Here is a 22513-nt window from a genome sequence, read left to right as displayed (position 1 = left end):
ATGAGTGATTTCCCATCTTAGGCTCTGATAAAGTTCATTCACCCACCCAACATTTAATGAGGACCCATCTTATCACACAATGAGGACACAAAAATAACAGACAATTTTTCTTCATTACAGACAAGTAGGGCTGGAGCCATAGCACAGCAGTAGGGCGTTTGCCTTGCATGTGGCTGACCCGGATTCAATTCCTCCATCCCTCTCGGAGAGCCCGGCAAGCTACCTGCACGGCAGAGCCTGGCAAGCTCCCTGTGGCATATTCGATGTGCCAGAAACAGTAACAACAAGTCTCACAATGGAGACGTTACTGGTGCCCACTCGAGCAAATGGATGAACAACAGGAGGACAGTGCTATAGTGCTTTGTAACATAAAGCAACATAAAATAAATTATTTTGGGCCTGCTACAGGGTCAGGCTTCGGGGGTGTTTGGAAAAATGGAGACAACGGTGGAGGGAAGGAGACAGTGGTGGTGGGCTTGGTGATGGAATAGTGAATGCCTGGAACAAATCAATGTGAACAACTTTGTAAACCACAGTGTTTAAACAAAGAGTGGGAAAAATAGATGCATTTTTTAAAAAGAATTTTACATACCCATGAGCGCTAAATAAGATGCGATGTACCGCTTTTCAAGCTTATCTCTAATACTCTGGATTGCACCGAAAATTGGAGGTAGGATCATAAACAAGTTACTCAGTGTATTCCCTATAAAAAGAAAATAGAGAAAGACAGATCAGTCAATAACAATTTAAATAAAGCATTCATTTGGCTTCTTCCAAAAATTCAATAAGTGACTTCTCAAAAAGGTGGAGATAGAGGTCTAGGTGCTGAAGAAAATTAACTCCTCCTTGGACCTGGGAATGTAGCTCAGTGGTAGAGTTAATGCTCTGAATGTCCGTGGCCCTGGGTTCGATTCCTGACACCAGCAAAAGCAAAATTTAATATGAGTCCAAGTAAAGACACATTCAGGAAACATGGCTAATTTTTAAAAACATCATGTTTATTTTAAAAAACAACAACACAGGGCCAAAGAGATGGACAAAGGCTAAGGCAGTGGCCTTGCATGGGACTGACCCTGTTTTTAATCATTACAAGCACATATGATTCCCCTGAGTACTGCCAGGCAGGGGTCACTTCAAAGAGGCAGCCACCCTAAGAACCGCTGGCTATAGTTCCCCAAAGCCCCCCCCCCCCCAATTGAATTAAATTAAATTAACTGTGTCTGGGGAAATCCCATTAAAGCATTGTTATGTCACTGAATGTGGAGGTCGAAAGCCCGTGCTGGGGCAGAATGGGGAGAAGTCGGGCTACAGAGCAACTGTGACCAGGCAGGGCTGTGGGCTCCGGGGATGAGCGAGCACCCAGGATCCCACGGGCTCCTGGCAGAGGCGATGAGGAGCCACACACCTCCCTGAGCTGGGTACCTGAGTCCAGATCCCAGCAGGACCACCCGTCCTAACCTCCCCCCCCCCCCAACCCCTCCGCAGGACCGAGTGGGAAGGATGATCAGGGCGGGCTGCAAAGAGCCCCTTCACAAAGGGAATGATTCACGGGGAAGCGGGGTGCAGAGAGCAGGAACTGAGCCCCACAGGTGTGGGTCAGCAGGGATGCGCAGAGGCTGAGCCCCGCCCACCCCCCTTGGAACCCGTGGAGTCCCGAGCGAGGTGCGTCTGGCTGCAGGCACCAAAGGCTGCGCCTGGCAGGGGGCCTGGGGCCGCAGGCTGAGTGCTCAGACCAGAAATGGGTCCAATCGCCAGAGGTGGGGACAGTGAGGGGCTTTATGCCTAGTCTGGCAGCCCACCAGGGGTCAGAGGGTGGGAACTGAAGGGGGGCGGGGGGAGACAGAGACAGACTGAGAGACAGAGAGAGAGTCATAGAGGCAGGCTGGGGGGTTGGGGGATTGGGAAGGTGTGGGGTGGGAGGGAGGCATAGGACATTGGTGGTGGGAAATGTGCACTGGTGAAAGGATGAGTGTTGGAGCATTGAAACCCAATCATGAACAGCTTTGTAACTGTGTATCTCATGGTGACGAAAGAAAGAAGGAAAGAAAGAAAAGAAAGAGAGAGAGAGAAAGAAAGAAAGAAAGAAAGAAAGAAGAGAGAAAGAAAGGAGAGAAAGAAAGAAAGGAGAGAAAGAGAAAGAAAGAAAGAAGGAAGGAGAAAGAAAGGAAAGAAAGAAAGAAGAGAGAAAGGAGAGAAAGAAAGAAAGAAAGAAAGAAAGAAAGAGAGAAAGAAAGAAAGAAAGGAGGAGAAAGAAAGGAAAGAAAGAAAGAAAGAAAGGAGAGAAAGAAAGGAGAGAAAGAGAAAGAAAGAAAGAAGGAAGGAGAAAGAAAGGAAAGAAAGAAGAGAGAAAGAAAGGAGAGAAAGAAAGAAAGGAGAGAAAGAGAAAGAAAGAAAGAAGAGAGAAAGAAAGGAGAGAAAGAGAAAGAAAGAAAGAAAGAAAGAAAGGAAGAAAGAAAGAAAGAAAGAAAGAAAGAAAGAAAGAAAGAAAGAAAGACAGCCTTACTCCTGGCTCAGAATACTGTATGGGATGCCAAGGATAACCCCTGAGCATCTCCAGGTGTGATCCTAAAACAATACAAAACAATTCAAGTACTCTCAGGGACTGCAGGGCTGAGCAGCACCAAATGGGTCCCTGCAGTAAACCATCCACCCAGTTGACTTAAGATCACCCGGAAAGGCCCCCAGGCCTCCAGAGCACTGCTTGAGAAGACCCCTCATGTCCCTGCACCCCCAGATAAAAATTTTCAAAAACAAGAGAAAGGTCCACTCAGAAAAAAAAAAATCAAGAGCTACCCAAAACCATGGGGAAAACTACCCAGAGACGCCCAGGAAGCTGACACAACACCCAAACTTTCACATGCAAAAAGAGGCCTATAACCAAATGCATCACAGTTAGATGACCAAAAGTCAGGGCCCTGAGAAATAGCACAGTGACTCAGGGGGCCTGCCTTGCAAGCAAACAGTGACGGGTTCAAACCTCCACTCTTCCACGTAAATAAACTGTGATCCTGGCAGCTCTGTGTCTGCGATTTCTAGCCACGCTGTAGTCCGGCATGGGTGCCCCACAAAGAGGGGTGTGAATAAGGAGACGTGAGCACCACAGCCAGGCACTGCGACCTCCGGACAGAGCACGTGTGCGAGCATGCAGTGACCTCTGGGGAACATCACTGCCGGGGACCAGGCCTGGTGCACAGAGTCGATGCACGATCGTCTCAGAGGATTAAGAAAATGAGACTGGGGGGGAGGGGACAGGGTGGTGACCAGAGCCATAGTACAGCAAGTAGGGTGTGTGTGTGTGTGGGGGGGGGGGTGAAGCAATAGTACAGAGGGTAGGGTGTTTGCCTTGTAGGCAGATGACCTGGGTTCCCTTGGCATCCCATATGGTCCCCTGAGCACCGCCAGGAGTAATTCCTGAGGCAGAGTTAGGAGTGACCCCTGAGCACTGCTGGGTGAACCAAAAAAGCCTCCAACACCCCCCCCCCCCCAAAAAAAAAACTGAAACAGGCATAAGAGAACAGCACGGGGCCAGGGGCTTCACAGCCTTGTGAACTGAAGCCCTGATTGTCCTTCATCTGCATGGAGAGGACATTCTGCCCGCAGATGCCAATCTAGCCTGGCTAAACTCTTTACACAACCCAGGGCTTGCATTGTGGGACAAACACTGTAGGACTTGTCTTAGCTTCCTCTGGGACGGAGGAGGGAGGAAGCATGATGGGAGGCCAGCCTCAGCCGCTGTCCACCTGGGGACCACGTCCTGGGTTGCAAAGCCCTCTGATCTTCCCATTCGGCCCTTCTCCTCAAGCGATCTTAAATCTGTCTTAAGTCTTTGTTCCCAGCACATCACAACCAAACTCTGCGTTCCACTGAGTGTCACTTGGGATGTGCATAAACACCACAAGGCCACGGGAGGGGGTGTGGCCACGGGTGTGACACTGCACTCCGGTGTGTGACATCCGGGCACCCCAGAGAAAAACACATGAACAACACAGACACATGTGAGCAACCCCCTCATCAAAACAACATCATAATGACAAAGGAGGTGGGGAGAGTAAGAATAAAAACTCTAAGAATTATTATTAAAACATTATAACATTATAACATTATTATATAATGTTATTATATAACATTAAAACATTATTAAAACATTATTAAATTATTATTAAAACATTTTAATTATTACTAAAACATATTGGGGGAAAAACTAACCTATCAAAGCACCGTGACTGGATCATTATCAGATTCTCAGCAAAGACTATAGGCGAAGAGACAGTGAATGATATATTCACCAATCTAAAACGTAAAGACTACCAATCAAGGAGGCTCTGCCCTGAAAAATAACCATTCGGATATGAATAAAGACTTTACCCAGTAAACAAAAGCTAATAAAGTGGGAAAATAAAATATCACTACCAGACTTAAACAAAGAGCTCTTTAATATGAAGACAAAAAATTATTGAAAGGAGGTCAGGGAGTAGACATTAAACCTTTCAGTATCTGTATTGCAAACCACAATGCTGAAAAGGAGAGAGGGGGCGGGGGGCTACCAGCCAGCCACAGCGGTGGGGCATGCATGAAAACTGGGGACATAGGTGGTGGGAAATGTACACTGGTGAAGGATGGGTATTGGAACATTATATGACTGAAATCCAATCATGAACAAGTTTGTAACTGTGTATCTCACTGTGATTCAATTAAAGGAATAGAAATTAAAAAAAAAAGAACACCTCCTCCCCTGCCCCCCAAAAAAGACAAAAGGACTGACAATTTTGAGCAAAGTAGAATTTTTTTTTAAATGAGACAACAACAAAACATTACATATTAGATAGCAAGGTTGATTTGCAATAACAGCAAATGTAACCATAGAAGATCAGAAGTTTTATCCCAACCCGGCGGGCAGAATTAATTCTGAGGTAGAACACTATTAACGTTACAAGAACAGACTTGTTTCTTTCTTTTTTTTGATTGGTTGGTTTTGGCGCTACACCGGTCATGCCCAGGGCTGACTCCAGGCTGTGCTCAGGGGTCACTCCTGTGGTACATGGGGAACGCATGTGGTGCCAAGCATCGAACTGGAAGAACAAACTTGTTTTTACCGTCAACCGATGCATGACAGGTGTGATGGGTACTGTAACAGGGAAAGGTCTTTACAGTAAATGGCACTGGATCAACAGGGAATTTACATAAGAAGAAAGGAATAGAGTGCTCTGGGCTCACTCTTGGTTTTGTGCTCAGGAATCACTCTTCTTTTTATTTATTTATTTATTTATTTATTTTTAGTGGTAGGGCATTTGCCTTGCACGCAGCCAACATGGCCGACCCGAGTTCGATTCCTCCGCCCCTCTCGGAGAGCCCGGCAAGCTACCGAGAGTATTCGATATGCCAGACACAGTAACAACAAAGTCTCCAATGGAGACGTTACTGGGCCCGCTCGAGCAAATTTATTTATTTTTATTTATTTATTAAATCACCGTGAGAACAGTCACAAAGCCTTTCAGTTCAAGTCTCGGTCAGTCATACAATGATCAAACTCCCGTCCCTTCACCAGTGCACATTTTCCACCACCAAGAAGCCCAGGATACGCTCCCTCCCACCCACTCCATGCCTGTGTGGCAGATTTCCACTTTACTCTCTCTCTCTCTCTACATTGATCACATTCAATATTATGACAAAAGACCCAACATAATTATTTGGAATTTTCCCCAACATTCAGATCTGTCAAAAAGACATCATTAGATAATTTGTTTTCTATTGCTGATTATGAAGAGCATATGATGTCATGTGGCCACAAGAGCGGCCATGCGAATTTGGATTTCTGATATTTTAGTAATAAACCTAGAGGGATTACTGCCAAAAGTCCCTGGGTTCCGAGATTGGTTTGTGTGCCTCTGGAATCATGGTTGTTCAGAAGCTGGAGGAGGCGTTTGAGGGTGGCAACCCGGAGCATTGTCATGGTGGGGAGCAGGGCCGATTCCACCCCCAATCCCTCGAGGCCCCTCGTGCCTCGCCAATGCAGTCTCATACCGGGCTGTTCATTAGGCTCTAAAAGATGCAGGCCACCGTGTCGCCGCCACAAGGGGGGACAGGCGGAGGGACAGACATCCTTCCCCTCCCAGGACGGAACAGCACCATAGTTAAATGCACAGTCCAGATGCAATTCGGTTGGGCATTATATTTTGCTCAGATTTCCCACCACCATTCAAGCCTGTTTTTCAGGGACAAACGCTAGATTTACTTTCCATTGATCACTTTGCTTATCGGGAAATGTCGCGCGGCCGCTTATGCGTTCCGAAAATAGTCCTGGTGCCCACATAGCAGAGACATGCTTGAGAAGCTCATGGTCACCGGAATTCCATCGAGAAAAGGCGGGGAGACGGCACCTATCCCATCTGGGACCTCCTGGTGATATCGGCTCAGTGTGGGGCCCGGCTTGGAGACCCAATGCCAGGGACCGAACCCAGGTCTGCCACATGCAGGGTAAACTTACTCCCTGCTGCGCTATGGCTTAGGGACCATGGCCGTATCTGTTTAGTACCGTCTACCAAGCACCTTGAACATTCTGTAAGTCAGCAAAGGAGAGAGACTGCAGGGCCCTGGGCTTATTGCCACCGATCATGCAATGCCTGGGGAGTTTGGGGCTAGTGGTGACTGACAGTGAACATAATTAAGCTGTGTTCAGAGTGGAGAGATAGTACAGTGGGTAGATCACTTGTCTTGCATGAGGCCAACTCAGGTTTGATCCCTGGCATCTCATATGTTCCCTAGAGAACCACCAGGAGTGATTCCTGAGTGTAGAGTCAGGAGTAACCCTGGGGTATCACTAGATGTGGCACCCAAAAGAAACACAGAAACAAAACTCTGTTTTCACCAATCATGCACAATTATAGCTGGTGTAAAAAAAAAATCCTTAAGCACCAATCTGTTAAGAAAAGGGTTTTTATTTGTTTTGTTTTATTTTGAAGTCACCCCTGGCTGTGCTCAGGGAGCACTCCTAGTGGGACTTGGGGGGAGGCTGGGTGACTGTACCCAGGCCAGCCATGTGCAGGACAAGCACTGAACTGCTGTAATACTGTTAGCACAAAGTGGATTTTTCCCGCTGATGGGTTCTTGAGAACTGTATGAAAGATCTGCATTCAAAACTCTGATGCTTAGGAAATTAAAAGTTGATTATACAGTTCAAACAGATGGGGCTGGGTTTTATTGCATCCCACCCTAGCTATCCCATCATCTATTTTCTTTTTTTTTTAATTGAACCACCATGAGCTACACAGTTACAAACTTGTTTATGATAGAGTTTCAGACAATGTTCCAACATCCATCCCTTCACCAGTATACACTTCCACCACCAATGTCCCCAGTTCATACCCTGCCGCCACCTCTCTCTCTCTCTCTCTCTCTCTCTCTCTCTCTCTCTCTCTCTCTCTCTCTCCTTTTGGCACTGTGGTTTGCATCAATGTTACTGAAAGGTTATCATACTCCTGCACCACTTGTGGTAAACTTCCTATGGACAGGTCCTCCTCTTGGCCCATGTTTCTATAGTCTTTGGGTATTATTCTCAAACTATGATATGAGATATGTATTTTATGTAGTATGATATGAGATAGTTTATATATATGTACATATATATATACATTTCCCAAATGAGTGCAGTCATTCTATTTCTGTCTCTCTCCGTCTGACTCATTTCACTCAGCATGATACCTTCAACCATCTATTCTTGATTTATTCCCCCCCAATGTGGGTGAGATTAAGATGATAAGATGAGATTAAATTTAGACGGATTTATCTGGCGCTCTACACTCCCATTTCCGCCTACCACCATCTCTCCTCACAAAAGGGTTGTTTTTTAGATGATGAGATAAGGAGTATTTTTTCTTTTGACCCCAGACTTACCACAATGTTTCATTATTTTAGTAACTGAAAATTCAAATAAATGTATGAGAGGAAAATAGAGACTAAATCACTTTTACTACGAGTTTAATTGGATTTGGAGTCAATTGCTCCAAAAATTTTGGAAATTCTTTCCTGAAATATAAACTACATATTCAGTTCATACCATACAATGAAGGATTAAAACTTATTAAAAAAGATGAAGCAGAACAATAAAATCCCCTTTTGGGGGGGCTGGAGCACAGGCAGATGCCCCAGAGCCCAGCCTCTCTCCAAATTATTTCTTTCTGTTCTAGAAGGGGATCCTGTTTCAATTTAAGCTTGAGTTTGTTGTTTTGTTGTTTTGTTGTTTTGATTTTAGTTTTGGGTCACACCTGGAAGGTTCAGGGGACCATGTAGGATGCTGGGGATCAAACCTGGGTCAGTATGTGAGACAAACACCCGACCCGCCGTACTATCACTCTGGCCCCAGCTTAAGAATTTTTTTTATCTTAAAACTAAAAATTTTGTAAATTTTTCTTTTTGGGTCACACCCGGCGATGCACAGGGGTTACTCCCGGCTCTGCACTCAGGAATTACTCCTGGTGGTGCTCAGGGGACTACATGGGATGCTGGGAATCGAACCCGGGTCGACCACAAACGCCCTACCCACTGTGCTATCATCACTCCAGCCCAAAATTTTATAATCTAAAATTAAACTTTCAGCCTTCAAAACACAATTTCTATGTACTTTCCTCCAAACATAAAAGAGGCAAGGCTAATTATATTCCAGTAATTTCAAGATTTGGGGGTGGGAGAGGGGTGTGGGCTCCCGAGCAATGATGGGGAGTGGGCCGGGCACTCCTGGCCATATTTGGTCAACTGGACTGTTGGCTTAATGCTCAGGCTGGATGGTGCTTGTTGGGTGATACTCACTGGGCAGTGCTCAGGAGGACTTCAGGGTTGTAGGGACCCTGTACTACTGGAGGGACTCTGTGGTGCCCGATAACAAACTCTGGGTTCCCTGGCCCAATTTCAAGATTATGTTTGTTTAGGGCCACGCCTGGCAGTGCTCAGGGCTGACTCTTGGCTCTGTGCTCAGGGATCACTTCTGGTGGTACTATGGGGACCAGACGGGGTGCCAGGGATCAAACCTGGATTCTACCCACTGTACGACTGCTTCGGCCTCTTCAAGATTTCTTAATGGTCACCTTTGGCGAGGAAAATTTCAAGAAAAACGCAAATATTGAAGTAGGAAAGAAAGTCAGGGGACGGAAGAGCAAGGCAATGCACAGAGTAAGTCTGGACAGACTCCACGCAGGGGAATGTCACGCAGGGGAAGACAATTGCCTTAGCTTGACATTGACAGTAGGTGGAGCCAGTGAGCAGCAGTCTTGGCCACAGTGCTCAAGGCAGATTGGGTGAGCGTTTATTCTGGTGTATTTACCAACTGATAAGCACCGCCTAAAGCTAAAAAGCGAAAGCCCAAAAAAGCACGCAAGAAGTGAAGTCCGCAAGAAGGAAAGGGTCACACACAGCACGCCCCGCTCAGGTGTGGCATTTAAAGATACACGGTGAGGTACCAGGGCCAAAGACTGGAGAACAGGTCCAGAGAATTGAGCCTGCAGCGGGTGGGGGGCACTGGCAGAAAGGGAGGGGCCTTTGAGACCGTGGCCAGGGAAGTGGATACTTTGGTGATGAATGTGGTGGTGCTGGGACAATGTATACATGAAGCTCTTTTTGGCAGTACTGTAAACCAAAGCACCTCAATAAAACTTTTCAATTAAAAAATTATTATTATTATTATTATTTTGGTTTGGGGGCCATACCTGGTGATGCCCAGAAGTTACTCCGGGCTTTGCACTGTGAATTCACGAATCACGAATCACGACCATCCTGTTGTTCGTCGATTGCCTCGAGCAGGCCCCAGTAACGTCTCTTCATCCTAGCCCTGAGATTATATTCAAGGCTCTTTAGGAGAATGAGACCCATCATTGTTACTGGTATTTGGCATATTGGGTACGCCACGGGGAGTTTGCCAGACTCTGCCGTGTGGGCAGGCTACATTCGGTAGCCTGCCAGTTTGTCCAAAGTAGGAATGAGATAATAAGATGTCGCGCGGCCGCATTTGCAGCCGCGCGGTTCCGGGAGCTGGTTTTTATAGTCTCTGAGTCTTGGCCGTTGATGGGATTACACGGGAATCGAACCCGGATCGAGGTTGTGTACTATGAATTACTCCCGGAAATTCAGGGGATCATACCGGATGTGGGGGATTGAACCTGGGTTGGCCACGTGCAAGGCAAGCACCCTACCCTCTACCCTGTCTCTCCAGACCCTATATAGATGTATTTTTTAGGACCAAAGCATTAAAGCTTGAAAAAGCAACTCTAACAGCTCCATCATCACAGTGAAGAGTCGTGCAGTTTTCAAATGAGGTACATGACACGTAACTCATCTGAGCCTAAAAGCAATCCGCTCTTTCCCTAAGAAAGTTCATTTCGCCAAAAGCTTTTGATTATGCCACTGCCCCCGTACGTTAAAGATTCTGAGAACTACAAAAGACTCGGCTTGGAAGAAGACCAAGGGAGATAGTCTAATTTAATCTCAATTTACAGTACCTATATAAACTAGGACAATTTATTTAAATTTAAGCTTTAGTTTCCTGTTTTGTAAAACAGAGAGAAAAAAACCATAGCATGTAAATAATTAAGTACAATAAAATTTAAAATGTGACCAACTAAAGCTTATCAAGATTTATTTCAGCTACAGAAAGATCCATCAGCTGTTTCCCAGGACTTTCCAGTCTTGCTATGATAGGGGAAAAAAATGGTTCTGCCTGATTCTTGAACCAGCTCAAGAACAGATGCTAGGCCAGAGAGACTGCACAGCAGGTAGGGTGCTTGCTTTGCATGTGACTGACCCAGGTTTAATCCCCGGCAATCCATAAGGTCCCCATAGCCCCCTCCAGGAGTGACCCCTGAGCCAGAGCCAGGAGTAAGTGCAGAGCACAGCTAGTTTGTGGCTCCAAACAAAAAAAGAAGAAAAAGAAAAGAAAAGAAAAGAAAAAGAAACAAAGAAAAGAACAGTTGGCACAACAGCGGTTGCCTTTCAATCTAGACCAGCATAACTGAGTAATACAAGATTTTTGCAACACTTCTCTCTCCCACCTCCACCCACCAAAAACCAAAACCAAAGCAAAGCAAACAAACTTAGAACTGTCTAGGGGTAAGATGACAAAACAGGTTGGTTCGTTTAAGAGCAACAATAGCGTGGCCTCCAATCACTCCCTCAATATCAAATACTGGTCGAGAGGCGTCATACAGTGGGTAAGGAAGGCTGATGGTTCCTCAAGCCCCACCAGGGGTAGGCCCTGAAGATAAAGGAAATCTTCAGAACTAGGAATAAGCCAGAGCAGAGCTGGGCGGGGTCCAAACAAAAACCAGAACAAAAAAGAGCAAATATTTACTGAGCATGCATGAAGAAAAGAAAAACCCGAACTCTGATATGCAAATTTAACTCATAACAAATGGTCAGGATAATTACATCTGAATACACATTATTTTGCATGTAGTTCAATTACAATATAACAGAGTCATGCTTTTTTGAGGGGTGGGGTGCAGGGCCTTCGCCTCTGTCTGGCTGTGTGGAGGGCTGAGATAGACTAACTTAAGGCTAGTTTGTTTATCTAAGTTTGCAGGATGGGACAGCCTTGCCCTGGGAGAAGCATTTTATTAGCTCCCCTGGGTGTTTTTTTCTTCACTATATATATTTGTGTGTGTGTGAGATGGGGCACACCTGGCATTGCTCAGGGGTAACTCCTGTCTCCTCACTCTGGAATTACTACAGGTGGTACTCAGGGGACTAATGAGGTGCTGGGGATTGAACCGGATCGGCTGCGTGAAAGGCAAGTGAGGGAGAACCCGCTTACTCTCTCTCCGGATTCCTCTTTTGCCACTATCTTTTATCTTTTCTTATTAAATCACCGGGCTGGAGCGATAGCACAGCGGTAGGGCATTCGCCTTACAAGCAGCCAACATGGCCGACCCGAGTTCGATTCCTCCGCCCCTCTCGGAGAGCCCGGCAAGCTACCGAGAGTATTCGATATGCCAGACACAGTAACAACAAAGTCTCCAATGGAGATGTTACTGGGCCCGCTCGAGCAAATCGACGATCAACGGGAGGGCCTTTACCTTTACCTTATTAAATCACCATGAGATGCACAATTACAAAGTTGTTCATGATTGGGTCTCCGTCATACAATGTTCCAACACCCAATCCTTCACCAGGGTACATTTCCCACCACCAGTGCTCCCTAGTTTTCCTCCCCACCCCAGCCTGCCTCTGCGGCAGGTACTTTTCCTCACCAACTGTCTCTCAGTCTCTCTTTCCTTTTGGGCATTATGAAACATAGGTACTGAAAGTTTATCATGTATATACCTCTACCTCTTTTTAATTCTTGTCCAGAGTGACCGTTTCCAACTATCATTGATTTAGTGGGCTCTTCTCAGTCCTAACTGGTCTTTCCCCTGACCATTTGTGGCAAGCTTCCAATCAGGGACCAGTCCTCCTGACCTTCATTTTACTTTCCTGGAAAGTCTCACCTGTGGGTTTTTGTTTGTTTGTTTGTTTTTGCCTTTTGGGTCACACCCGGGATGCTCAGGGGTTACTCCTGGCTTTGCATTCAGGAATCATATGGTCGAGAGACCATATGGGATGCTGGGAATCGAACCCGGGTCAGCCACGTGCAAGGCAAACGCCCTACCCACCGTGCTATTGCTCCAGCCCCCACACCCACACCTGTTTTTCATATCACATAATTGAGGAACAGTGTTACAGTGAAGCCAGAAGTGCAGCTCTCTTCACTTTCTCTGGACACAAGCTAAGTGACTTAAAATGACAAATACTCTAAGAGTGTTCCCTCAGACCTTGGAGCACTGCCAGGTATGACCTGGGGTTCTCTTTTCTTTTCTTTTCTTTTTTTAATGTAGGGTCCAGAGAGACAGTACAAGGGTTAAGGCATTTGCTCTGGAGGAAGCTGACCCCAGCTCTATTCCCAGCACCTTAGAGTCCCAAGCACCATCAGGACTGACGCCTAGGCCGGAGCCATGGTACAGTGGGTCAGGCATTTGCCTTGCAGTCCACCCAGGGTTCATCCCAGCACTGTACACTGCCAGGATGTAACTTCTGAGTGCAGAGCCAGGAGTAATCCCTGAGCATCCCAAACAAAACCAAACAGGACTGATCCCTGAGCACCAGCCAGAAGTAGGCCATGAGCCTACTCTACGGGTGTGACCCACAAAAGATGTCCATGGGGTTGGTTAATGCTGGAGCTTCTGAGGAAAAAAATGGGGGCTCCCACACTCCCAGACATCATTTCAGCCCCACCTTCCTTCTCTATCCCTAGGAGTCCCTCTCTGGTGGGTATCAGTCATTAGATTGAAGGCCTACCTTCAGGCCAAAATGATTTTATCTCAGGATCTTTTTCCAGTAATACAGTTGCTGTGGAGGCCACACCCAGCAAGGCCTAGAATCCAGGGGCCACTCCTGAGGGCAGTATCCAGGGGTGCTAGGGAGGGGCCAGGCAGTGTGGGGTAGCCAACCCCAGGCTTCGACCACTGAGCCACATCCCTGGCCCCTCATATCAAAATTCTTAATTATGGCCACAAAGACCTTACTTCCAAGTAAGGTCACAGTATAAGGCTCTAGGTAGGCATGTATTTGGGGGAGAGACAAACTAAAACCACTTCGTTATCCTATTCTATTTTAAGGTTAATAAAATAAACTTTAGGGGCTGGAGCAATAGCACAGCGGGTAAGGCGTTTGCCTTGCATGCAGCCGAACTGGGTTCGATTCCCAGCATCCCATATGGTCCCCCGAGCACCGCCAGGAGTAATTCCTGAGTGCATGAACCAGGAGTAACTCCTGTGCATCGCCAGGTGTGACCCAAAAATAAAAAAAAAATTAAAAAATTAAAAAAAAACTTTATTGGAAAGGCTTCAAACTTTATATTGTTACTGCATTTCTTCTTTTTATCTGGGATGGGGTGGGGGACACACCTGGCAGTTCTTGGGGCTTACTCCTGGCTTTGCACTCAAGGATCACTCCTGGCAGTGCTCAGAGTTTGAATCTTGGGCTGAATTACTGACCTACTATAATGGTCTTAAGGTCTTTCTACAACACGGTCCTCCCGTTGCTCATCGATTTGCTCGAGCGGGCCCAGTAACGTCTCCATCATGAGACTTGCTGTTACTGTGTTTGGCATATCGAATACGTCACGGGGAGCTTGCCGGGCTCTCTGAGAGGGGCTGAGGAATCGAACTTGGGTCGGCCATGTTGGCCGCTTGTAAGGCAAATGCCCTACCGTTGTGCTATCGTCCCAGCCCCCTTCTACAACACATCTTGTTGGAAATGGCAAGATTATCTTCTTTTGAAATGATTGAATAATCCCCTTTTTTTTATTTGCACATTTTCTTCATCCATTCACTCACCAGTGGATACGGTTATTTCTGTATCTTGGCTACTATGAATAATGGTGCAATAATGGTGCAATGAAGAGTGCGGCACAGATTTTTTTCCAGTTAGTGTTTCTTTATCTTAAATACCAGAAGTGGAGCTGCTAGATCACGTAGCAGTTCCAGTTTTGATTTTTGAGGCCTCTGTGCTACCTTCCACAGGGGCTGTACCCATCCACATCTCCACCTGCACACACAGAGGCTCCCTTTTGGGCCACACCTAGCAGTGCTTAGGACTCCTGGATCACACCTGGTAGGGTCAGGAGACCATATGGAATGCCAGGGATTAAACCCGGGTTGGCCACCAGCAAGGCAAGCACCCTACCCACTGTGCTGTGGCTTCAGCCCTGCCGATAAACATTCTGACAGTTGTGAGATAACTTTTCAATCGCTCATTATAGGTCCAACTGATTAGGCAGGTGGACAGGGAAAGGCCCTTGGCAATAAAACTTAGGTCAACAGAATTTCTGGGAGGAAAATCTTAAAACTGATCCACCCCATAGATACAGAAAACAGACCTGATAAGACATTCAGCAGACCCTGAGGAGGTTGGACCCCTCCCCATGAAGTTCCTCAAACCCTGGGACAAATTTAATCTGATTAAACTGTGATCCAGGGGCTGGAGCAATAGCACAGCGGGTAGGGCGTTTGCCTTGCACAAGGCTAACCCAGGTTCGATTCCTAGCATCCCATATGGTCCCCTGAACACTGCCAGGGGTAATTCCTGAGCGCAGAGCCAGGAGGAACCCCTGTGCATTGCTGGTTGTGGCCCAAAAAGAAAAAAAATGTGACCCAGCCCCTAGAAGACTCCAGAACTCGCCACCCTTGGAGAAACCTGCATTCTATTGAGCACAGTTACTCTGTCTCTCTTACTCTCTCCCACTTTCTCTTCCTCCTTCCCTTCAAAAACCCTCCAAATAAAAATCTGTTTTACTTAACTGCTTGTCTACTCCTGAATTTTTTTTCTGCAAGCGAGACAAGAACCCAGTAACCCTGGGTCCCAGGTAGCAGAGGCAGATCGGGAGAAAGTGAGTGTCTTTCCCTCCCGACTCATGTGAGTCACCTGTGGGGTCCGCCGACATCACGACTAGCATTTTAATCTATGAGTTGTGATGCTGAACATCTCTTTACGCACCTCTGTTCTGCTGGCTATCTGGAGATCGTGTTGGGATGGGGCTTGGGGATAAGGAAGAGTCTACTTAGCCTGAATCGGATTGATTTGCTTTTGATATGAATTCCATGTGTTTTGGGTAATAACCCAAATGTCATATTAAAAGCATTAATTTGCTTTTGATGAGTTCCAGATGTTCTGGGTAATGACCCGTGCTGGATTTGTGATACTTCCCCCCTCTTGGTGAGCTGCCTTTTCATTATGCTGCTGGTCTCTGCCGCTGGGCAGGAGCTTTTCAGGGCCCTGGAGTTCCTCTTTATTTTCTCTTTTTGTTGCCTTTGTCTTTAGGTTCGAAGAGACTCTCAGACCTTCAGAAGAGATAGGAACTGGCACTAGCTCTTCAGATGTAAGATTCATTATAATAATAAATTTATTTTCATTAAGCCTGGCAAGCTCCCTGTGACATATTCGATATGCCAAACACAATAACAAGAAGTCTCACGATGGAGACATTACTGGGCCCTCTCGAGCAAATCGATGAACGACGGGAGGACAGTGCAACAGTGCTACCGTCTTCAGGGTCAAATCCAAAATCCACCAACAAGACCAATGCCAAAGAATTCACCACTTGCGTGTCTTCTCGGAGCTTTCTACTGGCCACTCTACAGTCATGTTTCTCCAACCATTTGAATTGCTCTTCGGCCAGTGGTCATGGCCGGGGCGCTGAGGTCCCAGCCTGTGTGTTGGTTGTGTGACTGTCTGTGTGCGGTGTGTAATGAGGCTTTGCTTTCACTCCTGTGCACGAGCTTGTCAGTTCTCCCAACTCAGTTTTTGTTGGAGCGATTGTTCTTCCCTTATTCTCTTTATAATGTCTTGACTACTCTGTCATAAATTAACTGTCCTTGAACATATTTCTTGGCTTCTTTGTACAAGATGAATTTCCAGGAGTCTCGGCGTTGTCCCCTGGAGGAGAGTGCCTCTGCTGCCTTTTACACTGCTCCTGCAACCCCCACAGGGGTGGATGACAACAGCATACGAGCCCCTCCTCACTCCCTCCTGACTCCCCCCACCCAGACCCAGACGAATCTCACACTAATTCCATATGTGTCTGTGAGAGCTCAGACACAAATAAAGATGACGTTCTTTGGGCTATTTGTACTGGAAGTGGTATACGAAGCCAACACCCTTCCTTAGGTAAAGTAAACAATGAAGTTAGAGAAAGTTGTTCTGCAGCAAAACAGAAGGGCAGATGGGTAAGTAACAGAACACAAAACACCATCTGGTAGAAGAGGCTGGAGAGAAAATGCATGACAACTGTATCTGGCTTTTCAAATTTTTTTAAGAGAAAATATTTTGGAGAAAATTTCTATGGAATACGAATACTATGCCCACCGAAGCATGGAATAAAATTCATTCATAAGTTCTCCACAACACAGTTTATACATATTTTCATTGAATAATTAAAATAAATTTGGGATCATACTGTAATTTCCAGGGCTGGAGCGACAGCATAGTGGGTAGGGTGTTTGCCTTGCACGTGGCCAACCCGGGTTCGACTCCTCCAGCCCTCTCAGAGAGCCCGGCAAGCTACTGAGCCTGGCAAGCTCCCCGTGGTGTATTCTATATTTCAAAAACAGTAACAAATCAATGAACAATGGGAAGACAGTGCTACAGTGCTACTGTAATTTCCATAGTCCCGAATATCAGTTTTCCTCTTTAAATCCTCATGAGGATAGGACCAACCCAGGTTCAATCCTGAGCACCACATGGTCCCCACCCAAGCGTCACCTGGAGGCCCCCAGCACAGAGCCCAAGTAGCACCCCCACATCTTCACGCCCTTGCACTGAACACTAGCAAACACTGAGAATTGCCCGAAGTGGCCTCTGGACTCCCCCTGATCAATGCACTTTAACAATCACTGAAAAAGTTGTTAGCAATATTTCTACCAAGTATTTAATTCTTCCGTAAATCCACTGCATAGAATAACCAGTGTGTTTCAGAACGTCTGGACCATCTGTGACCCTACTAGCAGTGTGGAAGGGTTGCTGGTTCAAACTATGACCTTAGGAACATTCAATAATAGCAAGTTTTATTTAAGAAGTGCAACATTATAAAGACCTGGAATGTGGGGCGGGAGTGACAGCACAGTGGATAGGGCATTTGCCTTGCACGTGGCCGACCTGGGTTCGATTCCCAGCATCCCCTATGGTCCCCTGAGCATCACCAGGAGTAATTCCTGAGTGCAGAGACAGAAGTAACCCCTGTGCATCACTGAGTGTGAACCAAAAAGCAAAATAAATAAATAAATAAAGACCTGGAATGTGGCTCGACTTGCCTTGCAGTGTGCAAGGCCTGGATTCATTTATGATATCACACACATATATACACAGAGGAAAATGAAAAATAACTTATAATTGTTCTTTTACTTATATTTTTGTGTTATTAAAAAACTTTACCATTTTTAGTAACTTCCCTTTTTGTTTATTAATGACCTGGTTTATTTTCATGAGATAGTTATATGTGCTATATTTTTCCTAGGAAGTTAAAGTATTTGTTTAAGAACCTTGCCAGGTCTTACTATGCACTCATCTGATATAACTACTGTTTACCCCAGGCTTCGTAGCATCACACCTGGCATATTCAAAAGTAATCAATCAATATTTGCTGACTGATTTATAATCTATTCTACAATGGAAGAATTACTTTTTTCTAATAAAAACAAATTTAAAAATTCCCATTTTCACCAAGAAACCCAAATGAATAAAACATCAATAAGAAATACAATGCACCCATAATGGAAGTTGACGTGATGCTGATTAATTAAACTTTGGTTTGATATAACTGATGAAAATCTCACAAAAGAGATGATCTTTGAGTTTGCCTCTAAGGGTGAGTGGGAGTTAGACCAATGCAGAAAACAGCATTCGGGGACAATACAAGAATTTACAAAAGCAATAAATACATGTTATGAAACCAGGAGACATTATTTCAGTTATGTCTCAGAACAAGCTGTGTCAAGAGATAAAATTACTAAGACAAACTGGAAATATGGTAGTTGTAGATAAATAAGATGTCTCTGAACCCCCTGCCAAAGTGTGGAAAGTTTGAGTTCTTTCCCTGAGGGAGCAAATAGAGAGTGAATGATGTAGAGGAATCAAAGAAAGACTTGTAATGTGATGATAAACCTGACAGACTGGATGGAGTGGGAAGGGGCAGACAGGAAGCCAGCGCAAGACTCCAGGGAAGTGATGCTGGGGAGTGAAGGAAGAGAGTTAGAAGACAAGGAGGAGGGAAGAGAGGCATGGACTTGACCAACCTAGGGGGGATTCTTAGGCTGGAGAGATAATATAGTGGTGAGGCACTTGCCTTGCAATTGGCCAACCCAGGCCAATCCCTGGCACTCTGCATGATCACCAGGGTCCTCCAGGAGTGATCACTGAGCACAGAACCAGGAGAAAGCCCTGACCCCCAAACAAACAATAAAAAACAAAAAAAGAATTCTATAATGAAAGAATATTTTCCTAAGAGGTAGTATACCTCAATGAAGCCAAAAGCATGCAAACATGCAATTATGATTCTACTGGAAAATTTAAATGTCGGAGAGTTAAGAAAGTTACCAGCTTTCTTTCTACAGAAGGAAGCAGGGAGCAACTTTGAATAGGCTGGACCGTCGTCATCATAAATATTTCCTATGCAGATTTTTTCATTACAATTAAACTACTGTTCTTAGCACAATATCTGGTACACAGGAAGTGCCAACAAATGAGCTACTGTGTTACCTTGTTGATTCTTATATTATCAAAAAGCAAAAAAATAATTTTCCCTAAAAAATCTGTATATTCTTTAACACTCACCTGTTCCTCTTGAAATCCTGCCAGGAGTTCTCAGAACTTAAATCTTCTGGGCTACCTAAGGCATAAGGAATTCTATCTGGTCTGATTGATCAAAGTCTTGAAAAACTTTTTAAATTTATTTTCTGGGGGCTGGGGACAACATGCAGCTGGACTGGCCCTGTGCTCAGGAGGGACCCCGGCAGGGCTTGGGAAACGATATTCAGTGCCCAGGTCAACGGCAAGCAAGGCAAGCACCTTACTCCCCTGTACTATGTCTCTGGCCTTGAGCCTCTCAAAAGACGAGAGAACATATTAAATCAGGATCTAAGAGGCCATCAATTCACTCTGGGTACTTGGAAGCCATTTACCTAGAAAGGATAAACCTATAGCATTTAAGCCTAGAGTAGAGCCATTAGCCGAAATGACTAACTCTTCTTTCTTCAGCTAATATAAACGTCACTGAAACCCCTCTACAAAGAGTAAAAACTAAATATTAAAATATCATGTGCAAGTGGACACAGAACCCTTTTACAGGGCCCAGAGAGACAGAACAGTTGCTAAGGCACTTGCTGTGGACATAGCTGACCAGTTCAAATTCCTGAGCACCCCCAGGAAGGACCCCTAAACAGTCAGGATTAAGCCCTGAGCACAGCCAGGTATGACCCAATGCTCCCCCTTATGCTTCTCCCCCCCCGCCCCCCACAAAAGACTGTTTCAGCAAGTTAGAACAACAGCTCTCAGGCTGTGCACAGAGCCTTTCACAGGTGTGAGGTCAGAACTATTTCTACACCGGGAATTCTTTGCCGTCCTCTCTCTGTTGTCGTTGGTACAATGAATGGCACAGATACTGGCAGGCTGACTTCGCGCGCCTCTGCATCCACCAGGGCAGGGCTGCCAAATTATGCTATGATATTCTACGATCTCCGTGTTCTCCTCACTCCCAAACATTCCCAAGGGTATAGTTTTATTTAGAGAAAAGGAGAAAAGAGAGAGGCCGGCGTAGAAGACGGGGCGAGAGAAAGAGAGGGTACCATAAAAGAAAGAAAAAGATTCACTGTATAACTGAAACCCAAGCACAAAAATTTGTAAGTCTACAACTGTACCTCATGGTGTTTCACTAATAAAAGTTAAAAAAAAAAAAAAAGAAATTCTGGACTTTTAAGCCAGTTTCCTTGACTAACAATGCCTCTGATGAGGCAACGAAAATTCTGAAATGAATCAGATCTCAACTCCTGACTGCACACTCCTTTTAAGCCTTTCTGTAATGAAATGGGAATTTTCATGAAGAATTTCTATTGCCAGTAGGATGAGTGTCTCAAGGAAAAGTCTCTGGGTGACTCATAACTAACTGCTTTTCCTTTTTTTTTTTTTGGTTTTTGGGTCACACCTGGCAATGCACAGGGGTTACTCCTGGCTCTGCGCTCAGGAATTACCCCTGGCGGTGCTCAGGGGATCAAATGGGATGCTGGGAATCGAACCCTGGTTGGCCGCGTGCACGGCAAACACCCTACCCCTGTGCTATTGCTCCAGCCCCTTTCCTGTTCTTAAATTTTACAAAGCAGCTGTTTTATTTTATCTCTTGGGGGAGGGGGTCACACCTTTGTGATGCTCAGGGGTTACTCCTGGCTCTGCACTCAGGAATTACTCCTGGTGCAGGTGCTCAGGGGACCATATCGGATACCACGGATCGAACCCGGGGTGGCTGCATGCAAGAACAATGCCCTACCCGCTGTACTATCACTCCAACCCCTCAACTAACTGATTTTTTTTTTTTTTTATGAAACACTGTTTTCACTTGAAGAAAAAACTGACAGGTAAACTATCATTATTCAGTCTGGGATCTGGAAGCCATTTCCCTGACAATGAGTAATGTGAACCTGTCATTTTAGAAAGAAAACAAAAAACAAAACCCAAAAACATTGCCAATGATAAAATTCAAACTGCCCAGGAAAAATTAAAATCTAGGAAAACTTACAGCTGCCACTGTGAGTTTAAAGCTAAAATACTTTTCTGGGGAAGAGTGCAGTGGGGAAGGCACTTGTTTTGCCCGTGGCCAACCCAGGTTCAATCCCTGGCACTACTTATGGTTCCCAAAGTCCCACCAGGAGTGATCATTGAGTGCAGAGCCAGAAGCAAGCCCTGAGCACTGCCAGGTGTGGATGCCCCTACCAAAAAAAAAATTTTTTTTTAGGGGCTGGAGTATTTTTTAGGGCACAGCGAGTAAGGCGTTTGCCTTGCATGCAGCCAACATGGCCGACACAGGTTCGATTCTCAGCACCCCATATGGTCCCCTGAGCTCCGCCAGGAGCAATTCCTGAGTGCATGAGCCAGGAGTAACCCCTGAGCATCGCCGGGTGTGACCCAAAAAGCAAAAAAAAAAATTTTTTTTAACTTTTCGAATGAAATGAGAAGCAATATGTTACTATGTGTGCTCTTTTAGTATTTTTTAAAAAAATATGCCAACATCTGAAGAACTGCATCAACAGTGAACCAATGTTTTCTATCTGACTGACCCATGATGCTACAAAGTCATGCATAAGCAAAAGTCCACTCAAGGCGTAACAGAAATAGTTGAAATTTAATGTGATAGTTTTAAAAAAATAGTTTAATGACTATGGTCCCAAATTCACATTCGCATTAACCCTAAGGCTGACATTATCTAACTCTTAGTGTACTAACAAAAAACACTCAAAATTATCTGAATAAATTACTATTAATAATCATTTACAACTACAGGTATCTATCTAAAACCTGATTTGCTGTCTACCCCAACAGAAACACCATTTGCGATCAAATGCAGAAACAGACACGAGAGTCCAGTTGACTTCCACCAAGCCAGGCACAACATAAAGCAATCATACTCGTTATTAAATCATGCTTGTTTGTGTTACTTTTAATAAAAACATGGCATTTGTAGTAACGTGTAATGGGTTTTTTTAATAAATTAAAGCAAACATTTTATATTTCTCACTAGGCTTTAACTTCTAATATGGGAAATATCAATAGACAAAGCCCACATAGGAGTAAAAGTTGCTTGGGGTCCTCAGTAATTCTGGGGTGGTGGGTATTAGACCACTCCCAGTGGTGTTCAGGACTTACTCCTGGCTCTGCGCTCAGGGGTCACTCCTGGGGATGCCTGGGGGGAATATACTGGATGCTAGGGACTGAAACAAAGTGGGTTGCACGTAAA

General features: G+C 45.3%; 1 protein-coding gene across 1 annotated transcript in view; it reads right to left on the bottom strand.

Moving 5' to 3' along the window:
- The window catches only part of ACER3 (alkaline ceramidase 3), a 100556-nt gene that overhangs the window by 49656 nt on the left and 28387 nt on the right, over positions 1–22513 (bottom strand). Inside the window, exon 2 of the mRNA XM_056116046.1 lies at positions 593–703. Coding sequence (XP_055972021.1) covers positions 593–703 — 111 coding nt within the window. The remainder of the gene's footprint in view (positions 1–592; positions 704–22513) is intronic.

The sequence above is a fragment of the Sorex fumeus genome, unplaced genomic scaffold (genome assembly GCF_029834395.1).
Source record: "Sorex fumeus unplaced genomic scaffold, SorFum_2.1 ptg000030l, whole genome shotgun sequence".
In the NCBI taxonomy this organism is placed as follows: domain Eukaryota; kingdom Metazoa; phylum Chordata; class Mammalia; order Eulipotyphla; family Soricidae; genus Sorex; species Sorex fumeus.
Note: the sequence above shows the minus strand (reverse complement) of the source record. Positions and strands in the feature narration are given on the sequence as shown.